Here is a 26242-nt window from a genome sequence, read left to right on the forward strand (position 1 = left end):
TTATTTAGTTCTATTTTTCACTAAGATTTTTCCAAATTCAAACAATCCTTCGCTTTGAGTAGATATTTCTCAAATTGGCTATCTTACAAATATTTACCTGATGTCATCTGACAAAGTTGTTTTGGGGATTTTCTGTTATATCATTGTGGCGTACAATGCTTGCTCAGTTAAATGTCATATATGACAGCATGGACATTAGAAATATTGTCTTCAAAGCCCAATCACAGTTGAAATTTGAGGTGGTAAAGCAATTTTTAGCGTGAAAACTCTACCTTTCTCAATCTTTGTTGTAAGTTCAGCAAAAGTAGATGTGAATCACTGTGATTGTTGTTCTAGTCCAAGATATTTTTAAACTAGCAAGCCGTTTAGGCTTAAAGAGGAGAAATGTATCTTTTTCTCCCTGTGACTTCCTTTGAAGCAAGTATGATGCATTCCACATCCCATATAGAAAAAGGAAAATGCCTTTAAGGATTGGTTTTGGGCAGGAAGGTTTTCCTTCAGGCAGAAAAACATTCCCTACTGTGAGGCAGGCACACTTGCCTTCCAATAATGCCTTCATGGATTCCAGGCACAAGAAAAAGTAGGCAGCAGAAATTCACCACATCTCTGTAAATATGGTGCTTTATTGATGTCTCAATAAAACGTAATGCAGCCACTGAGTTGCCTTGCTGCACTGCATGAAATGTTTATAAACCTGGACCTTTGATTCTGTCGGTGAAAAGGACCAGAATTATAACTTGATTTTCAAATGTGTTTCTCCCAGTTTAAAACTCATTTTTATAAAGATTTGGACTCTATGGGGTTTAATTACAAAGTAATGCTGAGTAAGCAATGTAGTACTTCTCTGGTACTCATTTATACATGCACATTTACATTTGTGCCAAAACACTCAAAACTGGAATAAACATTAAACATTCACAGTCTATTCGTACACAAAAAGTAAAAATATAATGAACTGAGCCCTATTTCCAATTTAATTGACAGGCAGTTGGACGATTTAGAACTAAAAACAAACACTTGTAAAAGTAGGTAAAACACAACGTTTAATGTTACTTCCCAGACCAATAAACTCTTTTGTGACTCTTGTGATGTGTTTGAGTCACTAACTGATATCGATAACTAATAATTAACTGATAGGAATCAGCTATGACTAATGGTTATTGAACAAGCAGCTGGTTTATGTGCAGAGACTGTAACATCTGTAATGAAGCACGCCAACCCACAGTCCCGGGCGAGGTTTGTTAAATGTGTGCAGCAAGCTGACGGGAAATGAGTTCAGCCCTTTAGAAATGGATCATCAACAAATGACTATTCATTTGGACAAAACACAGTAGCTGACATGACTTTTTTTTTATATAGTTAAACAATTTTGTCAATGTGACTTTTTAGGTCCAAAGACTTATTTATGACGCCGCAAATATATTATATCTTAATATTATATCAATTGTGTGAAGTCTGCTGAGCCTGCTGCCATCTGAGTTGTGACTGTGCGTGTGGAGCGACCAGGGAGAGGAGGAACTACCTACCCTGCCTGCCCTGCCTACCCTGCCTGCCCTGCGGCCCATTTCGCACTGAAAAGTATGCCACTGACTGCGGCGCTGGTGAAGTCTGTGGAGCCTGCTGCCATCTAGGGTGCCACTCTGTGTGTGGAGCAACCAAGGAAAGGTAGAACTACACTCCCAAGCATGCCCTGCGGCACCTCTCATGCTGAAAATTGTGCCACTGTCCCACGGCAACGGACGCATGCTGCCCACGGCAAGGGCGTACCCGTCCACGCCTGGCAGATCCCAGAAGAGCCTGGGCTGGGCCACCAAACTTGGCTCTCGGAATAATGCTATGGGTTTTTGATGTAAACTAATTTGCTGAAGCATAAATGCTGCAGATACTGTAGTCCTTACATTATTTCATTATTGTTTGGATCTGCTGTCACACAATCAAAGGGAATGTTTTACCCATATATCTGGTACTGTTCTCATAAGGTTTGCTCCTTGGTTTATGTGTCGTCTGGTTATCTGATTGAGGTCTCTTTGGAATATGGGCAAATGGAAGGCTAAGGGTAGCCCTAGTGAAGTCCCTCAAAGCATCCAAAAAGATTGCATCACTCACACCAGCGAACTATGTGGCTATTGATATACCAAACGTTAATACAAGAAGTTCGGAAGTTTACTTAGTGGCTGTGATAATTTATCCAAATCAAGGTGGGGAGTGGCTGGTAGTTTCCTGAAGTAGAAACTCTAGAGGAAATCTACATCTACATCTCCGACCCGTAATCAAAATATTGACCATAATGTAGAACCTAGAGACATAACTAACAATGAGCTGGTGGTGTACAACTCTCCAACAAGAACAAGTGATTCTGCCAAAACCAATTCTAACTTTTGACTAACTGTGGCTCTTGATATTGCATGTGCTAATGTGTTTGATCCCGCTGCTCATTTGAGCTCAGAAGTTAAAGGCACTGATTGTGGGTGAATTAGTGATAATGTAAATTCTCATACTACTACTAGGGATAAGGCTACGAAAGTGAATGGGAGCTGTACATCAAATATAGGTAACATGGGTGCTATGGTAGGCATGGGTGAGGTACCTCTCCAACCTTCTATCTTCTACAGTTTTTCTTCAGGGTCCACTGGGAAGGGTCTTTCATTTTTAAAATTCCTATCCTGACTCTATAATTCCTATACTCCTCTCAAAATTGTCCTGACCCGAGTCGTGGTTCTTATACCACTTTCTTAGTATGTGGTTTGGTCACACCCTTGTTCCCACTGTGCATTAATGCTAATTACTGTGATTTCTTTGCAAAACTATTTCGTGCTTTGTGTCTATCTCGATATAGGAGATACTGTAACATACTAGATAGTGTCATACAATAAATGCATATTTAGAAAAATAATTTATGTGGTTCATTTTCATTTAATCTATACTATAAGATTGCATTCTTGTAAAACAACCTGCTTTACACTCCTTCAAAACTTAGCCTGAAGGCTGCTCCCCACCACTACCACTTAGAGAGCTTCTGAGGTTGTCTAAGACCTCTTACATCACCATAAGTGTTGTCTGGACCGGTGCAAGGTGCCCACTTACATTAGTGGACATCATATACCAGGCACGCTTCTCACAGAAGGTCATTGTCAGGACTTGGGAAGCAACTGCTACCAAAACAAAATGCAACGTCAACCCCTGCAACCCTAGGGCTAAACAAATTAAGTATCCGCTCTGTAGACGGAAATGTTTGGCACCCAAAATCCTGTTAAAACAATGCCTAACAATGATAAGAGACTCAGGGGTGGAAAATGGCCGCGCAAAAGAGCACAGATTTAAAACAGGTGAGCGGTCTAGTGTTTTCCTTCACGCGGCAGTCAGGAGGCTCAAGGAGCGCGTTCCACGAAGGAACTGCGCACTTCAACTGTAGCCTTGGAGAGTGTGTAGTGTCACCTCATGACGCAGCGCTAATTTGTGTTTACCTCAACAATTCTGTTCATCTCGACTAGAACCCGCATGCGCAACGTGGGAGTCAACATTCCTGTCAAGAGAAAACCAAGCCAAGAGAATTTTCGTGTACCAGTTCTTGGATTCCTGAGTTCCAGCAAATGGTATCGTTTTGTCCTTTATAGAACTATTGAGGTAACTTGTGGCGCTTCATGTTCCAGATAATTCAGTTGTGAACTTCGGAGTTATTTTATGACTGAATAGTATTACCAAACAACGCTTCAGAAATCTTTAACAGAAAGACAATCTTATCATCGTGAGCAAGTTTATTTAGCTCTCTGGCATGCTCATACTTATTTAAGGAATAATAGCAGTTGACAGTTGGGTTTAAAAGCTACAAAATGTAGCGAAGGTAATTATATGAGAGAGCACTAACATATGCCAATTAGAATTAGTCGGTGTAGGAATGTATTAAAGGCTGTTGTTTTCCCCTAGATACTGATGCCGATTAACACCAAATAAATATAAACATAGAAGAGAGAAGCTACAGCCAGAGGTCTACAGGGTAAATTTAATGACATGGTTAGACATTAAGCATAAGAGGAGTGTGGGTGGTTTTTACATTGTGTCTTTCATATCCAGGTGCAGCAAGAGGATCCACCCAGACCATTGTGTGAAGACCTACCATCTACAGAGGCTGTCTCTCTTGTTTCTTATCCACTTCCCCTTTCCCCCCTGCTATAGCTACTACCTTGAGTATTCTCGGGTGGTGCCTGAGGTGGAGGGGCGTTGGGACCATCATCGGCTCCTGTGGATCCTTGGTACTCTGACAGATTGAAGTGCCGTTAATCCACCTGAGTCGATATGGCTGAGGGTTTTGATTTAAAGGCCTTGGCAGGAGTGCTTGAAGGTTTACAAAACCAGTTGACACAATCAGCCGATGAAAATCGGAGCCTTAGGGATGAGATAAGAAGGTCCCAACAGGAGACACACCAAATTAAATTGAAAATGGAAGAGTTCCTTGCGGGAACTACGCCATTACCAAGTTTAGAAGCTAATCGCGGGGCAGCGACTGAGGTAGCCACACAAGTTATTCATTCGGTAGCTCCTATTGTGCCATTAGCTAACCCTGAAAGGTTCAATGGGGATCCACATAAAGTGCAGATATTCCTGACCCAGTGTTCATTGCACTTTTTGTGTAGGTCGGTAGTATTTAAGGAAGAGCAGGCTAAAGTTGCATTTGTGCTGTCCTACTTGAGTGGTGATGCTGCCGCCTGGTCCATGCCTTTGATTTCTCGTAATGACCCAGCCCTGTACAACTATGAGCTTTTTAAGAAGGAGTTCCTGAGAATTTTCGACAGAAGAACCGCCAACCAAGCTACAGACAATAAACTGCTGGATTTGAAGCAAGGAAGTCGTGACCTGGTAGCATATATTGCTCAATTTAATAAACTAATTGTGGAAACCAACTGGCCTGAGGATAAACGTTCAGCTATATTCTATCGAGGTCTAAAGGATGAATTAAAGGACGCCTTAGCTCAAATACCCAAGAGACCTCAAGAAATATCAGAGTTGATAGATCTAGTTCTTCAAATCGATCATCGACTATTTGAAAGGCGTTCAGAAAAGAAGAAGGAGTTTCGGTCTTTTGTTCCCCGCTTGGACCGCATCAATTCAGACAGTAACAAGACTGAAACAGTCAGTGGAGAGGAACCTATGCAAATCGGGTCTATAAGAGGGCCTCTTACTAAGGAACAGCGAGAGAAAAGACGAACTAAAAACTTATGCATGTATTGTGGAGATTCAGGACATTTTGTAAAAGACTGCCACAAAAAGCCCAAGACAAACGTGGGGTTAAAAGACAGATCCCATCAGAAGAGGGGGTTGCCCTGGTGGGAAATAAAGAACAGTCAACTCCGGAACACCAACAATTAGTTAATACTTTACAATCAGCAGCTCCGCATTTAATAGTCTCTTTTACCATAAAACTTGGACACAGGGAAGTTCCTGGGGTGTCAGTCATGATTGATTCTGGGGCAACAGGGAATTTTTGTGACCTGAGCTATGCAAAAGAAATAGGAGTAAGAGCAATCAAAAAGAAGAATTTCGAAGTGGTTAAGTCAGTGGATGGTTCAAACTTAACTTCAGGCCCCATTACGGATGAAACAGAAACCTTAGAGTTAGTTGGGTTACAGAGTCATCGAGAATATATTAGATTCAACCTCATAGACGCTTCACAATTTCAGTTAATACTGGGATTACCATGGTTGACCGAGCACAACCCCACTATTGACTGGGAAAGAAGAACAGTCAAAATGGACTCTGAGCATTGTATCAAGAATTGTTTCCCAGGAACAAAAAACCATTCAGAAGGAACACCAGCTACAGACTTGGCTCAACTCATCAATTGCGTGTGTGCTGTAAATACCCAAGAAATTCCAGTAGAATACCAAGACTTGGCCAGTGTATTCGACAAAAGAAATGCGGAAAAGCTTCCACCACATCGGGAGTATGACTGCAAGATTGAGTTAGAGCCTGGTGCAGTATTGCCGTGTAGTCGAATTTACGCCTTGACAGAAGCAGAAAATGTCTATCTCAAGGAGTACTTAGACGAATTTCTGAAGATCGGTTTTATCAGACCTTCTCAATCGCCAGTGTCATCGCCGCTATTTTTTCGACCCAAAAAAGATGGAACTCTACGCACCTGTATCGATTACAGAGCATTAAATTAGGTAACGGTGAAGAATCGATACCCGTTACCACTTATATCACCACTTCTGGATCAGGTCAAAAAAGCTAAGGTTTTCACCAAACTTGATTTACGTGGAGCTTATCACTTGGTGAGAGTGGCCGAAGGTGACGAGTGGAAAACAGCCTTCAGGACTAAATATGGCCTTTTCGAGTATCAGGTGATGCCATATGGACTAAGTAATGCTCCCGCAGCTTTTCAACATCTGGTAAATGATGTTCTTCGAGAATTTCTGGATCGAGTGGCAGTTGTCTATATAGATGACATCCTGATTTTCTCAAACACCATAGAGGATCATGTAAAACATGTAAGAGCAGTTTTACAAAAATTACTAGAGAATCATCTGTTTGTCAAACTGGAAAAGTGTTCCTTCCATGTTGAGCGTGTGGAGTTCCTTGGCTTCATCATATCTGCTGAAGGAGTAGCCATGGATCCCGCTAAAGTGCAAGTCATACAGGATTGGTCTTCACCCAAGAACGTAAAGGAAATACAAAGCTTCCTTGGCTTTGCCAATTTTTATCGAAGATTTATTCCAGACTTTTCTGCCAAAGTATCTCCTATCACTCAACTTTTAAAGAAGGGGAAGAAATTTGATTGGTCCAATGAGGCTGAACAAGCGTTTCAATTTCTAAAAAAAACTTTCATTACAGCCCCAATTTTGATGCATCCCGATCCGGAACAGGCCTTTTACGTGGAAACAGATGCGTCCGATTTCGCTACAGGAGGTATCCTGTCACAAAGGGACAAACAAACGGGTCAACTTCATCCAGTGGCATTTAGATCAAGGAAACTGTCAGAACCAGAACTCAATTATTCAACTGCAGACAAAGAGCTGTTGGCAGTAAAAGAAGCCTTCCAAGATTGGCTACACTATCTGTTGGGAGCCAAGCATTGCGTAACTGTGTTCACAGATCACCGTAACTTACAGTTTTTAAAGTCAGCCAAGACCCTTACGCCACGGCAATTGAGATGGTCTTTGTACTTTTCAGATTTCAATTTTGTGATCACCTACAAACCGGGAGCGAAAAATGGGAAAGCAGATGCCTTATCTAGATTAAATGCACCTGAAGAAGTGAGAGCCACTAAGGCGGAACCCATTATTCCATTGGACAAGATTATTGGCACGGTCCATCTTGAAGAATTTGCACAGGAAATCCAAGAAAAGTGTCCAGACAGCATTTGGAAAGACTGGGTCGGTGAGGACGACCGGAAAACTATAACAGGAGGTCTCCCGTATTATGATGGAAAATTGTATCTGCCCACCGAAGAGTTGCAGACGAAAGCTCTTAAGGAATGTCACGACGATCGGTTGGCAGGTCACAAGGGCATCAAGAAAACTTTAGAGTTGATTGGAAGAAATTTTTGGTGGCCTGGCATGGCGGCTCAGGTGGGACAGTACGTTTCAACTTGTGAAACCTGTATAAAAGGGAAACCAAGTAGGCAGGCCCCTCAGGGATTATTGCAACCCCTGCCTAATGCACCTTATCCTTGGCATACTGTGTCTTTAGATCTGATAGTGGATCTACCAGCTAGTCAAGGACATACAGTCATATTGGTATTAGTGGATTCATTTTCCGAAATGAGCCATTTTATTCCATTAAAGAAAACACTCACCGCCCCACAACTAGTTCAGATATTTAATCAACACATAGTCCGGGCACATGGGATTCCACAAATAATCATTTCAGTCAGGGGAACCCAATTCATTTCCAAATTCTGGAAAACCTTTATGCACAGCTTAGGGGTCGACACGAGGTTCTCCACCAGTTATCATCCTGAAACCGATGGACAGACGGAAAGAGTCAATCAGGAATTGGAGCAATACCTGAGGCTTTATTTGTTGGAACAGGATGAGAACTGGTCGGATCTTTTGTGGACAGCCGAGTTTGCCTACAATAATGCAGTACATGATTCAACGGGTATTCACCGTTCTATTTGAATACTGGAAGACACCCTGATTTTATGGTTGGGAAAAAACATGATATGGTGCCTGCCGTCACTGATGTGGTGAAGGAGCTGAAGAACTCATATAAAAAGGCTCAAGCAAACTTACTTAAGGCAAAACAATCCTACAAAAGACAGGCAGATAAGAAGAGATGGGTGGGCACCAAGTTTGTGGTGGGAGATCAGGTCTGGTTGTCCAATAAGCACTTAAGATTAAAAGGGAATAGGAAGTTTCAGCCCAGATTCCTCGGTCCCTTTAAGGTTCAAAAGATAATAAATCCAGTAGTGGTGAGGCTACAATTACCCAAACAGCTAAAAATCCATCCCGCCTTTCATGTATCATTGCTAAAAAAGAATCCACTCAATGCAAGGTTAAAACCAAACCCAACCGCAGTTAGAGTTGAGTAAGGAGAAGAATATGAGGTTAGTAGAATTGTAGACTCTAAAGTCTCCAGAAACAAATTGTACTATTTGGTTGAGTGGAAAGGGTTTGGGCCAGAGGAAAGGTCTTGGGAACCAAGTTCCAATGTACATGCACCCAAGTTAGTCAGGAAATTCCATAAAATCTATCCAACTAAACCAAGATTGGGGGAGCCCCCTTTGGAGGGAGGTACTGTCAGGACTTGGGAAGCAACTGCTACCAAAACAAAATGCAACGTCACCCCTGCAACCCTAGGGCTAAACAAATTAAGTATCCGCTCTGTAGACGGAAATGTTTGGCGCCCAAAATCCTGTTAAAACAATGCCTAACAATAATAAGAGACTCAGGGGTGGAAAATGGCCGCGCAAAAGAGCACAGATTTAAAACAGGTGAGCGGTCTAGTGTTTTCCTTCACGCGGCAGTCAGGAGGCTCAAGGAGCGCGTTCCACGAAGGAAGTGCGCACTTCAACTGTAGCCTTGGAGAGTGTGTAGTGTCACCTCATGACGCAGCGCTAATTTGTGTTTACCTCAACAATTCTGTTCATCTCGACTAGAACCCGCATGCGCAACGTGGGAGTCAACATTCCTGTCAAGAGAAAACCAAGCCAAGAGAATTTTCGTGTACCAGTTCTTGGATTCCTGAGTTCCAGCAAATGGTATCGTTTTGTCCTTTATAGAACTATTGAGGTAACTTGTGGCGCTTCATGTTCCAGATAATTCAGTTGTGAACTTCGGAGTTATTTTATGACTGAATAGTATTACCAAACAACGCTTCAGAAATCTTTAACAGAAAGACAATCTTATCATCGTGAGCAAGTTTATTTAGCTCTCTGGCATGCTCATACTTATTTAAGGAATAACAGCAGTTGACAGTTGGGTTTAAAAGCTACAACATGTAGCGAAGGTAATTATATGAGAGAGCACTAACATATGCCAATTAGAATTAGTCGGTGTAGGAATGTATTAAAGGCTGTTGTTTTCCCCTAGATACTGATGCCGATTAACACCAAATAAATATAAACATAGAAGAGAGAAGCTACAGCCAGAGGTCTACAGGGTAAATGTAATGACATGGTTAGACATTAAGCATAAGAGGACTGTGGGTGGTTTTTACATTGTGTCTTTCATATCCAGGTGCAGCAAGAGGATCCACCCAGACCATTGTGTGAAGACCTACCATCTACAGAGGCTGTCTCTCTTGTTTCTTATCCACTTCCCCTTTCCCCCCTGCTTTAGCTACTACCTTGAGTATTCTCGGGTGGTGCCTGAGGTGGAGGGGCGTTGGGACCATCATCGGCTCCTGTGGATCCTTGGTACTCTGACAGTCATACAGGTGATGCCAACTCCGAATTATTCAAAGTCAAAATCTAGTCAATCATTTGATATTTCAAAATAGCCTCAATTGTTTTGTGATGTCCGCACTGATGCCTTTTCAACTAATGTGGTTTCTGTTGCTGTTGAACACCATTTATTTCACTTCACTCCTGGATTTTTAGGCTGATACCGCCTGGACTAGAGTTCTCTAATTCTCTTTTTATTTCTTCACCAGTTTGTCTCTGTTTCCGTTTGGGGGACTCTGAGTGACTCCATTATTATAATCTTTTCTATTCGTTGCATATAAAGTGTCTCTCTTCACACTGCCACATCTGACAATGCCTCGCACTAATTGTAGTGGCGCTCTTCCTTCTAATGAGGCGGGTTTAGAGGTCTACAATCCTTTTGACCTCCTACAGGATCACATCGATGATAATCTCAAAGACTCTGTTGGTTCCAAGACTTCTACTCCACCTACTCCTCGTCCAAGCGCTAAACAAGGCTCCAAAATACCTTCTGCGTCTACTTCAGGCAAATGAGTGAAAGCTAACCCACCTTCTCCTACTAATTCATCATCCTTAATATCCATGGAGCTCCTTCTTGATGAAATCCGTGCTCTCAAACCACATATGGAGGAAACCAACAACCGACTTCAGAATCTGGAAGCCAATTGGTCCCTCACTGAAAAAAGAGTTGGGGACCTAGAATTGCGTGATGATTCTGTTCAAGGACTTACAAATCAAGTTCCTCTCATCTCTAAAGAGATAGAACAACTTAAACAACAGATTGAAAATTTAGAAAACCGCAACAGGCGCAATAACCTACGCATTTACGGATTAGTTGAAGGACTTGAAGGCTCTAATCCAATTTCCTTTTTTCAGTCTTTTTTGCCAACTCTTCTAGGTCTTCCTGAAACCCCTTCATTGAATATCCAACGGGCGCATCGTCTAGGTCAGATAGCTCGTTCTTCATCATCATCTACTAAACCGAGAGGAATTATTTTGTATTTTTTGGAGTATACAGATTTACTCAGAGTCCTCCATGCTGCCAAGCAACGTGGAAAATATCTTGGAATGATTCTAATCTCTTTTTTGCTCAGGATTATGCCAAGACAACTGCTGAACGTCGGAAAAGGTTCTTGGAGATGAGACCTGCAATACGTAGACTAAATGCACGTTATGGTTTGTTCCACCCATGTCTCTTCAAAGTGACTTATAATAATAAAACAACTAGTTATGAAGATCCAGCGCTCCTCCAACAATTTTTGAACAGCTGCAGAACGGAGTCCATGGAAGTGCCTCAGCCATGACAGACCTATTTATTTCAGTAGCATCTGTTTGTTTTGTCCTTAGTATTGATTAATTTCCTTCCTAATGTATTATGTAGCATTCTGTTGTATTAATATGTTCCTTTTTCTTCCTTTCATCAGGTTGCCGTCTTGTGGTTCCTCGTTGTTTCTTGTTCTCTTCAGCTTGCCTGGAAGATGTCCCCTCCTTACCGTCTCGTCCTGAGATCTTTCATTCAGTGTCTTATCTCCCTTATGTGGCTTCACCAACCCCGTTCTTCTTTTTTTCTTGCGGTATGCCTTTTTGTTACCATATCTTTTCATCAAATGTTTGTTTCGCTTTGTCCCTTTGTTTTTTGTTATGCGCATTCCTTTTTACCTTTCCTTTCTATTATGTTTTCCTTTCACTTCCATTTCTGGTCATTTTTCTATCTCTGGTATTTCTCTTCTTGCTCACCTCTAAGTCTCTCTTTTACTATTTTATACTTTTATACTTTCAATCTCCTTATTTCATTACTCTTTCTTATTTCATATTTTTCTGCTTTATTCTGTCAATATTCCTCTAGTTGCAACTTCAATCTCCCAAATTATTATATGATGTTTTATTTTTTACTCTTGTACATAATTGGCTTTCTCACAGCTTTCTTGTTATAATTTATATATTTAGATGTAGTTAAATATACTTTCTTGGAATGTGAAAGGTTTGGGTTCCCCCATTAAGCAACAACAAGTTTTATCTCATTTAGCAACCTTGAAAGGAGACATTGTGTTATTGCAAGAAATTCATATAAAAGATGTTGAAGTTACCAAATTACGCTGTAATTGGGTGGGCCATGTTTTTGCGTCTCCTGTTTCAGGGAAACGTAACGGTGTTGCTATTCTCTGCCATAAGCGGTTAAATATCAAACTTAGAAACCAAGACAACGATTCTGATGGTAGATAGGTTGCTGTATCTTTATTGATTGATAAAATCCCTTTAACTATTTTTAATTTGTATGCTCCCACTATACAAGACAATTGTTTTGACCCCAGATTCTTGCTTCTCTGATGCAATATACTGATGATTATCTCATTTTAGGGGGTGATTGTAACATGATTATGGATCCTATTTTAGATAGAAGGTCCAATTCCCATTTCTCACCCTTTCTCATGCACACTCAATTTACCTCTACTATATCTCAAAGATCTCTTGTTGACTCCTGGAGACTCTGCCACCCTACACTTCAAGAGTACACGTACTACTCACCTGCTCATTCTTCCCAATCCCGGATTGACTATATTTTTATTTCCAAAGCCTTGACCCAACAGATTACCCATGCTGATATAGGCTCTATTTTAATTTCTGATCATGCTCCAGTTTCCTTACGCCTAGACTTACTCCCCCCCATAAAAGGTACTGGGAGATGGAGGTTTAATAATTCTCTCCTATTGGATCCCAAATTTACTCCAGCCTTCCTTGATTTTTCATCTCTATTTTTTACAGAAAACGAATCTCCTCTGATATCCCCTCAATTTTTATGGGACACTTTTAAGGCTGCTTCCAGAGATTTCATTATTTCATTTGTCTCCCATAAAAGACGCACGGCCTCTCATTCCTTACAATCAATTAATACGCAAATTAAACAATTGGAACATTCTTATTACTTAACTAAATCTCAATCAGACTTGGATAAACTTCTTAAGGCCAAATCTGCAAATTTATATTTACTTAAATCTAGTGCTAAATATTATAGCGCACAAAATAAAGCTGGCAACCTTCTTGCCAATTATCTTAAAGTTAAAAGAGAACGCACAAAAATTGAATCTATTGTCACCTCATCCAATATCACACTTCATAAAGATGAAGATATTCTGTCGGAGTTCACTAACTTTTATCAAAATCTTTATACTCCGGAATCTCCTCCCTTATTATCTGACATCGATCATTATTTGTCCTCTATTCCCTCTCCTTCCTTTCCAGAAATAGATTTTACCTCCTTAGAAGCGGATATATTTCCTAAAGATATTCTGGAATCCATTCAGGTGCTTAAAAAAGGCAAAGCTCCTGGGCCAGATGGCTTCACGATAGAATTTTATTTACATTTTTCCAATATGCTTGTTCCTAAACTTCACCAATTATTTCCATTTTTTATATCGTCCCAAAAATCTGAAGGCTCCTTTCAGGAGGTCTTAATCTGTCTTCTTCCCAAAGATAATAAGGATCATACTTTATGTAAAAATTATAGACCTATTTCTTTAATCAACCTGTATTACAAAATATTTGCAAAAATTCTAGCGCTTCGTCTCAACAAAATTGTACCTAAACTAATTGGTAAAGAACAATGTGGTTTCATTAAGGGTCGTCACCTTTCTGGCAATACTCGTCTCTTTTTCAATGGACTTAGTAAGTCCCATTCCTATCAATATTCATTAGCTGCTGTTGCATTAGATGCTGAAAAAGCATTTGACGGGGTTAATTGGCAATATATATTCTCAACTCTTGTTTGGCTTGGTTTTGGCCCGAAATTTCTTTCTTATATTTCATTCTTATATTCCTTTCCTAGATCTTTTATCTTAGCTAACGGCCTTGTTTCTTCTTCGTTTCCCCTCTTCAGAGGTGTCAGACAAGGATGTCCTCTTTCTCGTCTTCTTTTTATTTTGGCATTAGAACCTTTCTTAACAAAAATTTGAATAAATAAATATATTACCGGCTACCCTTATGGGGATAAACATCTGAAAATTTCTTCTTATGCAGACGATATTCTTTTATTCATTTCTAACCCCCAAACCTCTATTCCATCCTTTCTATCAGAAATTTCTGATTTTGCGATCAAGTTGTATCAGGTTACAAACTTAATGTGGATAAATGTGAAATTCTCCCTCTAAATACATTTTGTTTCCATGCAGATTTTTTGGCTTCTTCTTTTCACTGGAGTCCGATTAAGATCAAATACTTAGGTTTATGGTTCAAATCCTCTATTAAAGACACTGTAACACTAAATAAAAAAAAATCTACAAACAACTCTAAATGACTCTACAACTCGTTGGCATCCCTTGTTTTTATCCTGGTGGGGTAGACTAAACTATTAAAATGATGTTAGTTCCAATAATTTTGTTTTACCTCTCTAATCTTCCAGTTAATATTCCTAAATCCTGCTATAAAAATATTTACTCTACATTATCAAAATTCTTATGGCAAAATAGGAAAGCTGGGATGTCATTTGCTAAACTTAAATGTCCTAAACATTTAGGTGGAGTTAATTTTCCGGATTTCACCCCATATTACACCTCATTTTTTCTTAATCATTCTGTTTCCTTATTATCTAATCATGTGTCTGATCTCACCTCTCAACCATTGTGGGTAGAGGTTGAATCCTCCTTCTTTCACCCTTTCACTTTTGAAGAATTTGTGTCATTATCCCATATTCCCAAGAAATTCTCTCTCCCTATTCCTAAAAACTCTCGAAAAATATTTTCTCTTCTCTTCCTGGATGGTCTAGATGATCACTCACGTTTCTTACAATCCCCTATTTGGTATAATCCCCCCTATTAAAGTTAGAAATAAGACACTTTTTTGGAAAGAATGGAAAGATCTCGGTCTTAATTGGACTCACCAAAATTTTCACGAAGGTACTTGTATTTCTTTCTCTATACTTCAATCCCGCTTTTCTTTACCATTATCCTTTGAATCCAAACATAGACTATTGTGTTCAGTTGCAAAAAATAGTTATGATGCCCTTTCTGATTCCGTCACTCATATCAACTCTTCTCCTCTTACTCTCCCTTATTTACTTTCTTCATCCTCTGTTCTCAAATCTATAAAAAGTTACAGGATACCTCTAGCACTCGAGATAAATCTAAAGTGGAAAATGATTGGGAATCAGATTTAGACATGGCAAAAAATTTTGACCAAGATAAGGAAATCATCTAGAGCAGCAAACACAACTCAAACGGTATTTTTTATATATAATAGACTCTTGATCACTCTTGCCAAATTACATATAATTGATCCCTCTATTCCCTCGACCTGCTGGTCTTGCTCAGCTACACTGGCAGATCTTAAACATATGTTATTTACTTGTCCGGCGATCTATAAGTTTTGGACAAGTGTGTGGAAGCAAATTAATAATATTTTCTCTACCCATTTCCCCTTTACTTTTTCACATATTTTTTTAGGAGGTCTTTCAGCGATATGGTCTTCCTCCATTACTAACACATCTATTATTGATTTACTTATAGCTGTAGCGTTTCAACAAATCACTAAATCTTGGAAGAATGCCACAAATGATTCTTTCCAAGCCTGGTGGTATGGGGTTTGTTATCATCACAGATTAGACAGGGCCTACGTTTATCCCATCACACTTGCTATTAATCGTGACTTATTATGGTTACCCATCACAAATTTTTTAAACATATCTGCTCAATCCTTACCTTTGCATACACCTTGCACAGAAGAAGTTCCCAAACCTCCGTGAAATTATTCCTGATGGTTGCATATATATTATGTCTTATGTTTATATTATGCATCTTTATTAGAGGATTTTGTGTATACCAATTGTTACATTTTCAATTAATATGTTTTGTTCTATCAATTGATATTTTCTTCCCTTCTCCCTTCTATCCCTTTCCCCTCTTTCTTCATTTCTTCCCCTCGTTTATGACATTTTTTGCATTTCTACTATATTTAGATATTATGTTCTATTGTTATTCTGTTGTAATTGACATCCAATAAACTTTCCTTTAAAACTTAAAAAAGAAATGGATCTTCAACAAATGTCCCTAGTGTATGGTATTGAGGTACCCAGGACATAGGTGCACCAGGGGTCCCCCATGGGCTGAAGTATGTATTATGCCAACCACTGGAGACCAATCAATTTGTAACTATAGGCCTGCCATTGCAGCCTGTGTAAACTAGTACTAGCATCACTTACGAAAGATATAGGTTTCCCTATATCTAAGGTCACTGCACATAAAACCTATAAGTCACCCCTAATGCAGGCCTTTCAATCCTGAAGGCAAGGTGCTCAGTTCTAAGTGTGAGGGTGCCACTGCATCAGCAGGACCACCCCTACAACCTTCAGAATCCATTCTCCCAGGTTGTAAGTGAGACAGCCATATAAAATATAGAGGGGCACAGCGTCATTATGCAATGGCCATCTCAAAACTGGCTGTAACATACCCTATTATGTTTGGTATCAAATATGTTGGAATCATACCCCCACACCGTAAATTGTGAAAACTAGCTCTGAAGTGTCCCCACTCGAAAATTGATTTCCGGGCCATCTAGCTAAGTCAAAAACGTGAAGGATCGTGGTTGTAGGAGATGAGGATCTGCAGTTATGTTGCCCCCACTTTTTTTCTGATGTTAACACTGGTTTCTGGCTATAGTCTGGCTGGGTCCCTGCTAATCAGGGTCCCAGTCTTTCTGTTCTCTCTAAACAACTTGGATTGGATACTGTGGTACCTTATGAGCCCCTAGTATATGGTACCCTAGGTACCAAGGGCATAGGTACTTCACAGGCCTACCAGGGGCTGAAGCATGTATTATGCCACCCCTGGGAAGCAGACTAAATCTGACACCACAGGCCTGCTACTGCAGCCTGGGTGCGGTGGTGTTAGCACTCCTCACTGAGATATAGGTTCCTTATATCTCACCTTACACACAAATATAAGCCTATCAGTTACCCCTAAGGCAGGCCCTGTCAATCCTGAGGGCAGGGTGCTTGGTTTACATGTGAGGGGGTGCCTCTGCCTGAGCAGGGACCCTCTGCAGCGCTCAGAGTCTATTCTCTGTGGCTGTTTGTGGATGCGGTTAAAACATATACTCTTAAGTGCATTATAACCTCGTGGTAAATGCTAACTCTGGGATGGCTGCATCAAAACATGTTGTGTTTGGTGTCAAATGCTTTGGAATCATACCCCCACACCAGTAACTGGTGTGGGAGTATGATCCCACCCTTCTAGAGGGATAGGCATGTACCTACTGTGGAAACACGGTAGAATCCTGAAAGAGCACTGGCATCACAAAATGGATGCCACCAGCACAGACACTGGGCTGCCCTCCTGCTGCTGACCGAAACTCACAGTGGAGGAGGTCCAACAATAGGCATCCTGTCACACGGAGATGTCACCACCTTCCAGACAGGATTTTGTGTATTGGGGCTGGGTGGGTGCACTCCTAGAGTGCTTCAAAATCCTGCACTGGGGGAGCAGTAGGCTCTGAACCGGATTGAGCTGGCATATGCAGAGAGGAGGAAGAGAAGTTTATACATTTGGGGATCCGAAGGGTCCTGATGGATGCCGGAGTGACCCAACACTGTGGGCACATATCAGACGGCAGAAACATGTCAACACGATTGCAGTAAGCAGGACTGAAGGAAATCTTAGTCTTCTCCTATCTCCAATATTCTTCATGTTTTTAACTTAGCCAGATAGCCCAGGATTTTTTTGTTTCGAATGGGAACACATCAGAGCTAGTTTTAACCTTCATTGCACTTTTCTTCGGTGATCTCAATTAATATGTTAGCATTGTTTTTCTCACCCTTTTGCTCCACCCCAATCTATGGTCTGCGCAAGGGTGTATTGAAGGAAGCCCAATATTGAAGCATGTCACAATTTTCTGAATGAGGGCAGTATTTTCTCACTGAGCATGTGCCACCTTTGTTAATACATTTCCCTACTCCTTTGTATGTGTTGTGTTTAGTGTATTCAGGCCGGGTGGAAGCGCTTGCTAGCATCACTCAAGCTGCTTGAAGGGCACACTTGGTGCCCCCCTTGCATAGTCTAGTTCAAACCAGCTCAGGAAGGCATTGGCTCCTGCTCTGGCATGAAACTGGACAAAGGACATGGGAGTATCCTCCACAATGTCCAACTCCTCGTCTGGGAAGGAACCTTATATCATCCAAACCCTTTCCTTAGGGTACTTAACGGCTTACCTGAGGGTGGGTCCCTAGATTTGTCATGAGACAAGATTCATTTCAAGACACCACTTCTACTTTGACCATTTGGGCAGTCTGGATTTCGCTGGACTTTACTATGGGCATCCAGGCTGCAACTGGGAAGATTCCTGCTGCTTCTAATCTCGTTGCCCTACTCGTCTGCTGCAATGCATGTTCTTGTGCTCCATACAGGAACCAAGATCTTCATCCTCACCGCATCACTTGCATCGTGGGCTTGCTCCTTTGAAGGGCTGCACTAGGTCCTCTTGCAGTACCAGTGTTCCGGCCTCTGGGTCCTTTTGAGGGTCACCTCTGAATTCTGTGGGCTCCCCTGATTGCTCGGTGCCTGCCCTGACTCCCCTGCTTGTGGTGAGTCACCTAGACCTTGCTGGTTCCGACACTGCTCCTTCTTCACTTTCCACATTGTTTGCAGTTGCCAAGGTTTGTTGGTGCTCTCGATGGACACCGACCCCTCAACTCTCCACATACAAGGTGGGACAGCTGATGAACAGCTCCTGGTCTTCCTAGTCTTCCACAACATTGCCTGGTCTTCACAGCTGCAGCTACAAGGTCACCGTAATCTCTCCTGCTTTACCAGACATCAGTGGGCTTTCATCTTCCGTGCCTCCTGGTCCCTTCTGAGTGGCATAGGCTCTATGCCCTCGGCTTGCAGGTACTTCTCAGCTTGAATCCACCTATGGGTTCCACTGGACACTTTCACCTTCTCCAGCAGCGTCTTCTTCCTGAAGTCCTCCTTTGAGTTCGACTGCGGTTTCCGAGACCACTTCACTCCTATGCACCTCTCTTCCCTGGGATAGGTAACCTGGTTCCTAAGGTATCCATTGGTGGGGTGGCTCTCCAACCTTCTGTCTTTCACAGGGTTTCTTCAGTGTCCACTGTAAAGGGTCCTTCTTTAAAATTGCAACCACGTCTTTCTCAATGACTTGCATTGATACTGCGGTTGTGTTCCCACTCTGCACACGGGCTCCGTGGGGTTCCCGGTTACTTACCCCGGGTGGTTCATTGGTCCCCGGCACTTCTGCATCTTCTGGGTTGTGGTTCACACATGACTATTTTACAATATGGTTTGGTCTCCCCCTGGTGACCTCTATTGAAAACTATTGTGTGCATTTTGTTTATCTGCAGCTTGGAGATATCGATATGTGTTAGTGAATCTCTTATAATAAATACATATTTTTTATAAATACAATGTGTGGTTCTTTTTCACTTAATCTATACCTAAAAGATTATGTTCTGGTGAAACAATCTGCCTTACACTCCTTCTGGACTAATCCTAAAGGCTGCTCTCCACAGCTACCACTTACAGAGGTTTCTAAGGATGTCTAAGACAACTAAAATCACCACAGGGGTTGTGTGGATTCGTGCAGGGTGCCCACTTATATAAGTAAACAAGGACAGAGTAGCCGTGCGCTTTACAAATACCCCTATAACATAACATAACATAACATCTGGAATTATGTGTCAGTCAAGGACCATTTAATGCAACTGAAGCAGCTACATTATGCAGCTAAAAAGGCAAATCATCTATATATTACAACACATTTCTGGCAGTATTATTCCTCTATCTTGTGTAATTTTAACACATATTAATATTGCTTCAGCGACAGTGTCTCCTAATTTGCTCCAGTTTAACACAGGATTACAGCATTTTGCAGCTGTGGCACTGTGTTTAATGCTTTCTTTCAGTAAAGTTTGATCCTTCTGAGATAGATGAAAATTACATTGTGATTTAAGTTGCAAGTGTTCATCCATACATTTGGGAAATACACTGCAACAATAGAATTGCATGATTTCATGTCCATGACACTAGGCAAATGATTCAACATTCATAGCAGTGAAGAGCCGTACACTTTGTAGCAGTCATGCAGACAAGGATCTTAAAAGGGGTTTCGAGCTCCTGCAATCTGCAATGATATTCACTGCTTCCCCAATGTCCTTTCGTTTGGCGGTTTTACAATTAAACCAAGGTTTTTCTCCTCCATATAAAAAAATGATATTGACTACTGATGTACGTTACTTGTCACCATAACGTGATCTGAAACACCTCTATTTTGTAGAGGACTCAGACTTTTGTGACTTGTCTAGTCACAATAAACAAGTCCAGTAAATTTCAACCCGCTGACCAATATTTACAGAACTGCTGTGTAGTGTAGTTTAGAAAGGTTTAATAATGTGGTTTAATTATCTGTGGTACATTAAAGTTATCTTTTGAAGTCACAAATTCCCAGATCGATCTATACAGCAAAGTTTATTTTTTAAATGAAAAAAAAACATGATAGAACCTTTTTATAATCAAATGAATTTCTAGTTCAAGACACAGATCCTCAATGAAGTTTGTTATTGGAAATAGATCTAAATGAAAGCTTGCTAATATTATGAATGAATGAATGAATGAATGAGGGATTTATAAAGCGCACAGCTACTCCAAGAGTGTCCCACCACTAGGCAGGTAGCACATATCTTGGCATGTGATTGACTAGTCTTTGAACTTTGAACAGGGAAGCAGTGTAATTCATCTGCTCAGCATACAGAGGATGCAGCAAGACTTTGTGACCACTACTGAGATCTGAGACTTGAGGGTTAACTTATTATCCATTAGGACCCCTACATTTCTCATTTTGTCATTTGGGTTAGGACCCAGCAAATGGGTAGGCCAGTGCACTAGACAGCCCTGATTGTGGTCAGGTCCAGATAACAAGACCTCCGTCTTGTCAGGGTTGCAATATAGACCCATGACCCATGACCAGTGCTCCTGCCTCCACTGCCCCCAGACCCTCACCGAAACCCCGGCCTCCAACACTGCTGACGCCAGCACCGGCGACACACTAAAATGCATCCTCCTCAACGTACGCTCCGTACACAAACACGCCATGGTAATCTGGAGCCTATTCAACTCTCTCTCGCCCGACATCGCCTTCTTCACAGAGACCTGGACCAACGCATCCTCTGCCCCCGCCATTAGCACCGCCATCCCAGACAGATACAAGATATACAACCCCAACCACCCAGGAGGGGGCCTCACCATCACCCACAAGAGCACCCTCCACCTCACCACCTCCAGTGAAGCCTTCTCCTCCGCTCAACACCTGCACTTCCAGATTCATACCACCCTCAAAGCCACAAACAGAGGAACCCTCGTCTACAGTCTCCCCGGCCCCCGAACACCCTTTGTCATCACCAACTTCATTGCACCCCACGCCATTGCCTCAACAAGCTACATACTCATTGGAGACCTGAGCTTCAACCTCGACAACCCCAGCGACCACAACTCTACTATCCTTCATGATAACCTCGCCAGCATTGGACTTAAACAACATGTCAACACACCAACCAACAGAGCAGGACACACCCTCGACCCCATCTTCGCGGCAGGAAACAGCATCCAATTCAGCCACACAACGCAGCCACCATGGACCGACCACCACTGGGTGCACTTCATCATCAACAAACCAAAAGCACCCAAATCATCCCCACGCCAACCATGGAGGAACTTAACTCCACCCTCACCCAAGACAACCACACCTGGGCACCCGACGCAAACGATGCAGCCAGAGAACCTCACACCTGGATCTCCAACTGCGCTGACGAGCTTGCCGGGCTATGCAACCCTGATAGACAACGCCCCAGGAAAGCCACCTGGTTCTCCACCGCTCTCCAAGAAGCCAGACGCAGCTGCAGACGCCTGGAGAAGAACTGGAGAAACACCAAGACAACCGAAAACCACACCACATACAAGGACGCCATGAGGGACTACCACAACCACATCAGAGCCACCAAGAGGAACTTCATCAACAACAAAATCCTTGCCAACTCCACCAACTTTTCAGTGTCATTCAAGAATTCACCAACCCATGCAGCGAAGCCACAGACATCACCACATCCCAAGGCCTCTGTGACAAGCTTGGAACCTATTTCCACCTCAAGATCAAAAACCACTACGACAACTTCATTGACCATCCACCAGGCACCACAGACGGCCCCCCCACCCCCCAGAAACAACATCCAGCCCACCATCTCCAAATGGACACCGATCACGGCAGAAGACACTGCCTCAACAATGAAAAGCATCCACTCGGGGGCCCCCACCAACCCCTGTCTCCCTCACATCTACCACAGAGCTGCAGCTGCCATCGCACCCGAACTACAAAACGCCATCAACACCACCTTCAAAACAGGCACCTTGCCTGACGACTGGAAGCGCACAGAAGTCAGACCCCTGCTCAAGAAGCCCACAGCTGACCCCACTGACCTCAAGAACTATTGGCAAATCTCGCTCCTCCCCTTTGCAGCCAAAGTTGCAGAGAAAACAGTCAACAGGAAACTGACACAATTCATTGAAGAGAACACCGTCCTCGGCCCATCCCAATGCGGACTCCGAAGCAACCACAGCACAGCGACCAGCCTACTCGCTGCCACAGACGACATCCGCACCCTCCTGGACCAAGGACACTCTACAGCCCTCATCCTACTTGACCTATCAGCAGCATTCGACACTGTCTCCACTGCACACTAGTTGCCAGTCTACACGATGCAGGCATACAAGGAACAGCCCTGGACTGGATCCGATCATTCTCCACCGGAAGAAGTCAAAGGATCAGACTCCCACCCTTCCTCTCTGACCCCACAAAAATCACCTGCGGAGTCCCACAGGGTTCATCACTGAGCCCCACCCTCTTCAACATCTACATGGTTCCCCTCACAGCCATCGTCCGACAACACGGCCTCAACATCATATCCTACACCGATGACACCCAGCTCATCCTCTCCCTCGCCAAAGACCCTACCACCGCCAAACTCGACTTCCAGAAAGGAATGCAAGATGTTGCAGTCTGGATGACAAACAGCTGCCTGAATCTCAACACCGAGAAGACAGAAGTCCTCGGTACCACCCCTTCAGCATGGGACAGCACCTGGTGGCTGACCGCCCTCAAAAGCCCACCTACTCCCTCAGACCACACAAAGAACATGAGCATCATACTCGACTCATCACTCACCTTGAGCCGACAGGTCAACGCAGTCACCTCCAGCTGCTTCAACACCGTCTGCATCCTGCGCAATACCTTCAAGTGGATCCCCCCTGAGTCACGGAAGACAGTCACACACGCACTCATCACCAGCAGACTGGACTATGGAAACGCACTCTACGCCGGCATCAACAAGTCCCTACACCGCAAACTCCAGACAATTCAGAACACCGCCAACAGATTTGTACTCGGCATCCCCCGACACAACCACATCAGCCAACAGCTATGAAGTCTCCACTGGCTCCCAGTGGAGTAAAGAGTCACTTTCAAAATCGTCACTCACGCCTGCAAATGTCTACACAACAACAGACCCAAATACCTCAACGTCAGAATCAACTTCCACATACCCAAAAGAAACATCTGATCTTCCAACCTCGCACTGGCCAAAACCTCGCGCATCCACAGAGCCAGAGCAGGCAGAAGATCCTTCTCTCACTTTTATCCAAGACCTGAAACGAGCTACCGGCAGACATCAGACGTGCCCTCTCCCTGAACACCTTCAGGAATACCCTTAAGACCTGTCTCTTCAGCTATACAGATCTGCGGACCCCTCCCCACCCCCAAGCACCTTTAGACCCTCACGGGTGAGTAGCACGCTTACAATTACTTGATTGATTGATTGATTGATAGAGCGTTGGATTTGAGCCAGTCTAATACTGCCGTCAAGCAGGCTGCAAAGTTTTCCTTGGCCTTAAGCTCATTTTTGTTATATGTAAGCAGCAGTTCATCCATGTAGGAAACTTCCTGGATGCCGAAACACTCTATGAGGTTACCCAGTGAGATCACATATATAATAAAAAGAGTGGGGCTCAAGGCCGATCTCTGGAGAATGCCGTATTTGATTGATTTTGATTCAGAGCAGAATGGTTTGAGCCAGATATCTGTTCTCTATCATTTATAAAGGATTCTAGCCAGGCTAAGGCCTTGTCCTCTACCCCAATAGTGGTGAGGTGATTTGCTGAGAGGATCAGTTCAGGGTGGCATTGACCTTGGCGTCTAGTGTGAATTTAATGGAATCAATACTCTCCATCAGTGCGGATTCAGTGCTAAGCAGGGGTCTGAAGCCAGATTGTGAGGTTTGAAGAAGGTTGAACGTTTCTTGGAACGACATAAGCTGAACATTCACTGTTTTTCGACTATCTTAGAGGCTTCTGGGAGCAGGGACATTGGTCTAAAATTACAAAGAGTTTCTGGGTTTCAGTTAGGCCTTTTCAGTGAGATGGAAAAAGGCCTGTATAAGACCTATTCTTAAGAAAGACTCATTGGACCCTCAGGATATCAAACACTACCGTCCCATATCCTGTCTCCTTTTGCCTTCTAAAATACTGGAAAAGGCCATGAACCAGGAGTTAATGGAATTTGTAGATCTAAATAGTTCCCTGGATTCTACACAGCTAGATCACGACACTCTACAGAATCTGCGTTAATAATGGCGAAGGAGGAAATTCGCAGGGCAATGGACAGGGGTGGTAGAGCTGTCTTAATCTTACTTGATTTAACAGCAGCTTTTCACACCGTAAACCCCAGGGTCTTATTGGAAAGGCTTAAAATAGTGGGAATTAGAGACACGGCATTAGCTCTACTCTGGTCCTTTTTGGACTCCAGAGTACAACAAATTAATTGGGATGGAATTCAATCTGAAGAGTTTTTCCTCCCATGTGGAGTCCCTCAGGGATCCGCCCTATCCCCTACATTGTTCAAATTTCAAATAATCTTTATTCGGACAATAAAAATAACCATAAAAGATACATGTTAAATTCGTACCATCTTCCATTAAAAATTCAACCCAATCTACACATATCACATTAGAACAATAATAATAAAAAGCCCAACAGTATAAACGTTAAAAACCGGGACAATTCTATTCAGAGGTCTGTTCATTTAGCCATGTAGGGTTTCCCCCCTCTTACGGAAGGTGAAATCATAAAATACACGAGTCTCACTGTAAACTTTGCTGTGCCAATCATGTGTATGTCTTTCAGTCCTTCCACCCTTTATTTAGACCATCATAATTAATCCTCTCCTCTAGTCTTTCTTAATTTGACTGCCAAGCGTAAAAAATGTACTGTGCTAAATAGGGTGAAACGGTCAGAGGCGAGTTTAAGAAATAAAAGGGCCACTTTAGCCTGTCTTATATTAGAACGTATTAAAATTGTTTTTAAAAACAGAGACCTTGGGTAAGCATAGAAAGGGCAAATTAGGATGAAGGGTGTCTTGCGGAGATCTAAGATCGCAGACGCAACACCCTTTTAGGCTTACATCATGTGCAAAACCCGCTGGAACCGACAGGATATGATGCAAAAGATTTAGTCTAAATCTCGTCATTAAAAATCTATCCTGTCTATTGTACATGTTAGAGAGATAAAATTCCATACCCGGTGTTGCTTTAGTAAGCTGATATAACCTTACTGTAATTTTCCGCCCTTCTCTGTCCTCTCTAGCCCTAGCTAGGTGCTGCATAAAATCTATCTTTATAACACTCTTGTCTCTGCTAACCAATGTACGGGGTTCATTAAAAAAGTTTACGTGGCCCAGGCTAGTCAAAACGTCCCTTACATATTTGAGCCAGGGAATTTGGCCCCCCTTATCCCCTTTTATGCAGTCCTCTAGAATTAATCTACTTAGTCTTGCCTCTGGGTTTGTCCAAATTTTTATCCAACAAATAATTGGTTTGAGGCAGGCCTTATCACTAAGATAGGCAATACCCAACTCCTCGTGAGCAATGAAGGAGGGTATGTATTTTGCCACTTGCAGAAGCCTTTTTAAAAACGTATCTTCTTCCAGTTGGATTTTTCCCACATCTGTGAAACCCCACACCTCACTCCCATACAGGGTTTTGGCATAGCATACCGAACTATATAACTGTGCTATTTCATTCGGTGTCCAACGACCCAATCTGGTCACATAGTTCATGATCGACCCCACAGCGCTAGGATGTTCGCCATAAGTTGGCAGGGTATGCTCAGACGTGAGTCCCTTGCTCACTTTGCCACTGGATTCAAGCAAGCCTGGCTGAAGACGGCTCCTAGGAGCTTGTTTCCGGTCCAGGGAAGGCATGGCTTGGCAGTTCGGGCTGGACTGTTCCCATGAGGCACAGGGTCAGACTGATTTGCATATGGCCATGTCTGAACAGGGGTG

At 42.6% G+C, this 26242-nt stretch overlaps 1 protein-coding gene across 1 annotated transcript in view; it reads right to left on the reverse strand.

Annotated features, from left to right (window-relative positions):
* Positions 1–4099, reverse strand: part of LOC146829998 (uncharacterized) — a 129920-nt gene extending 125821 nt beyond the window's left edge. The window contains exons 1-2 of the mRNA XM_085603681.1: positions 4052–4099; positions 3700–3823 (exon numbers count right to left, since the gene is read on the reverse strand). Coding sequence (XP_085459807.1) covers positions 3700–3823; positions 4052–4099 — 172 coding nt within the window. The remainder of the gene's footprint in view (positions 1–3699; positions 3824–4051) is intronic.
* Positions 4100–26242: the final 22143 nt, after the last annotated feature.

Source organism: Triturus cristatus, chromosome 5_1 (assembly GCF_964204655.1).
Source record: "Triturus cristatus chromosome 5_1, aTriCri1.1, whole genome shotgun sequence".
Classification (NCBI taxonomy): Eukaryota; Metazoa; Chordata; class Amphibia; order Caudata; family Salamandridae; genus Triturus; species Triturus cristatus.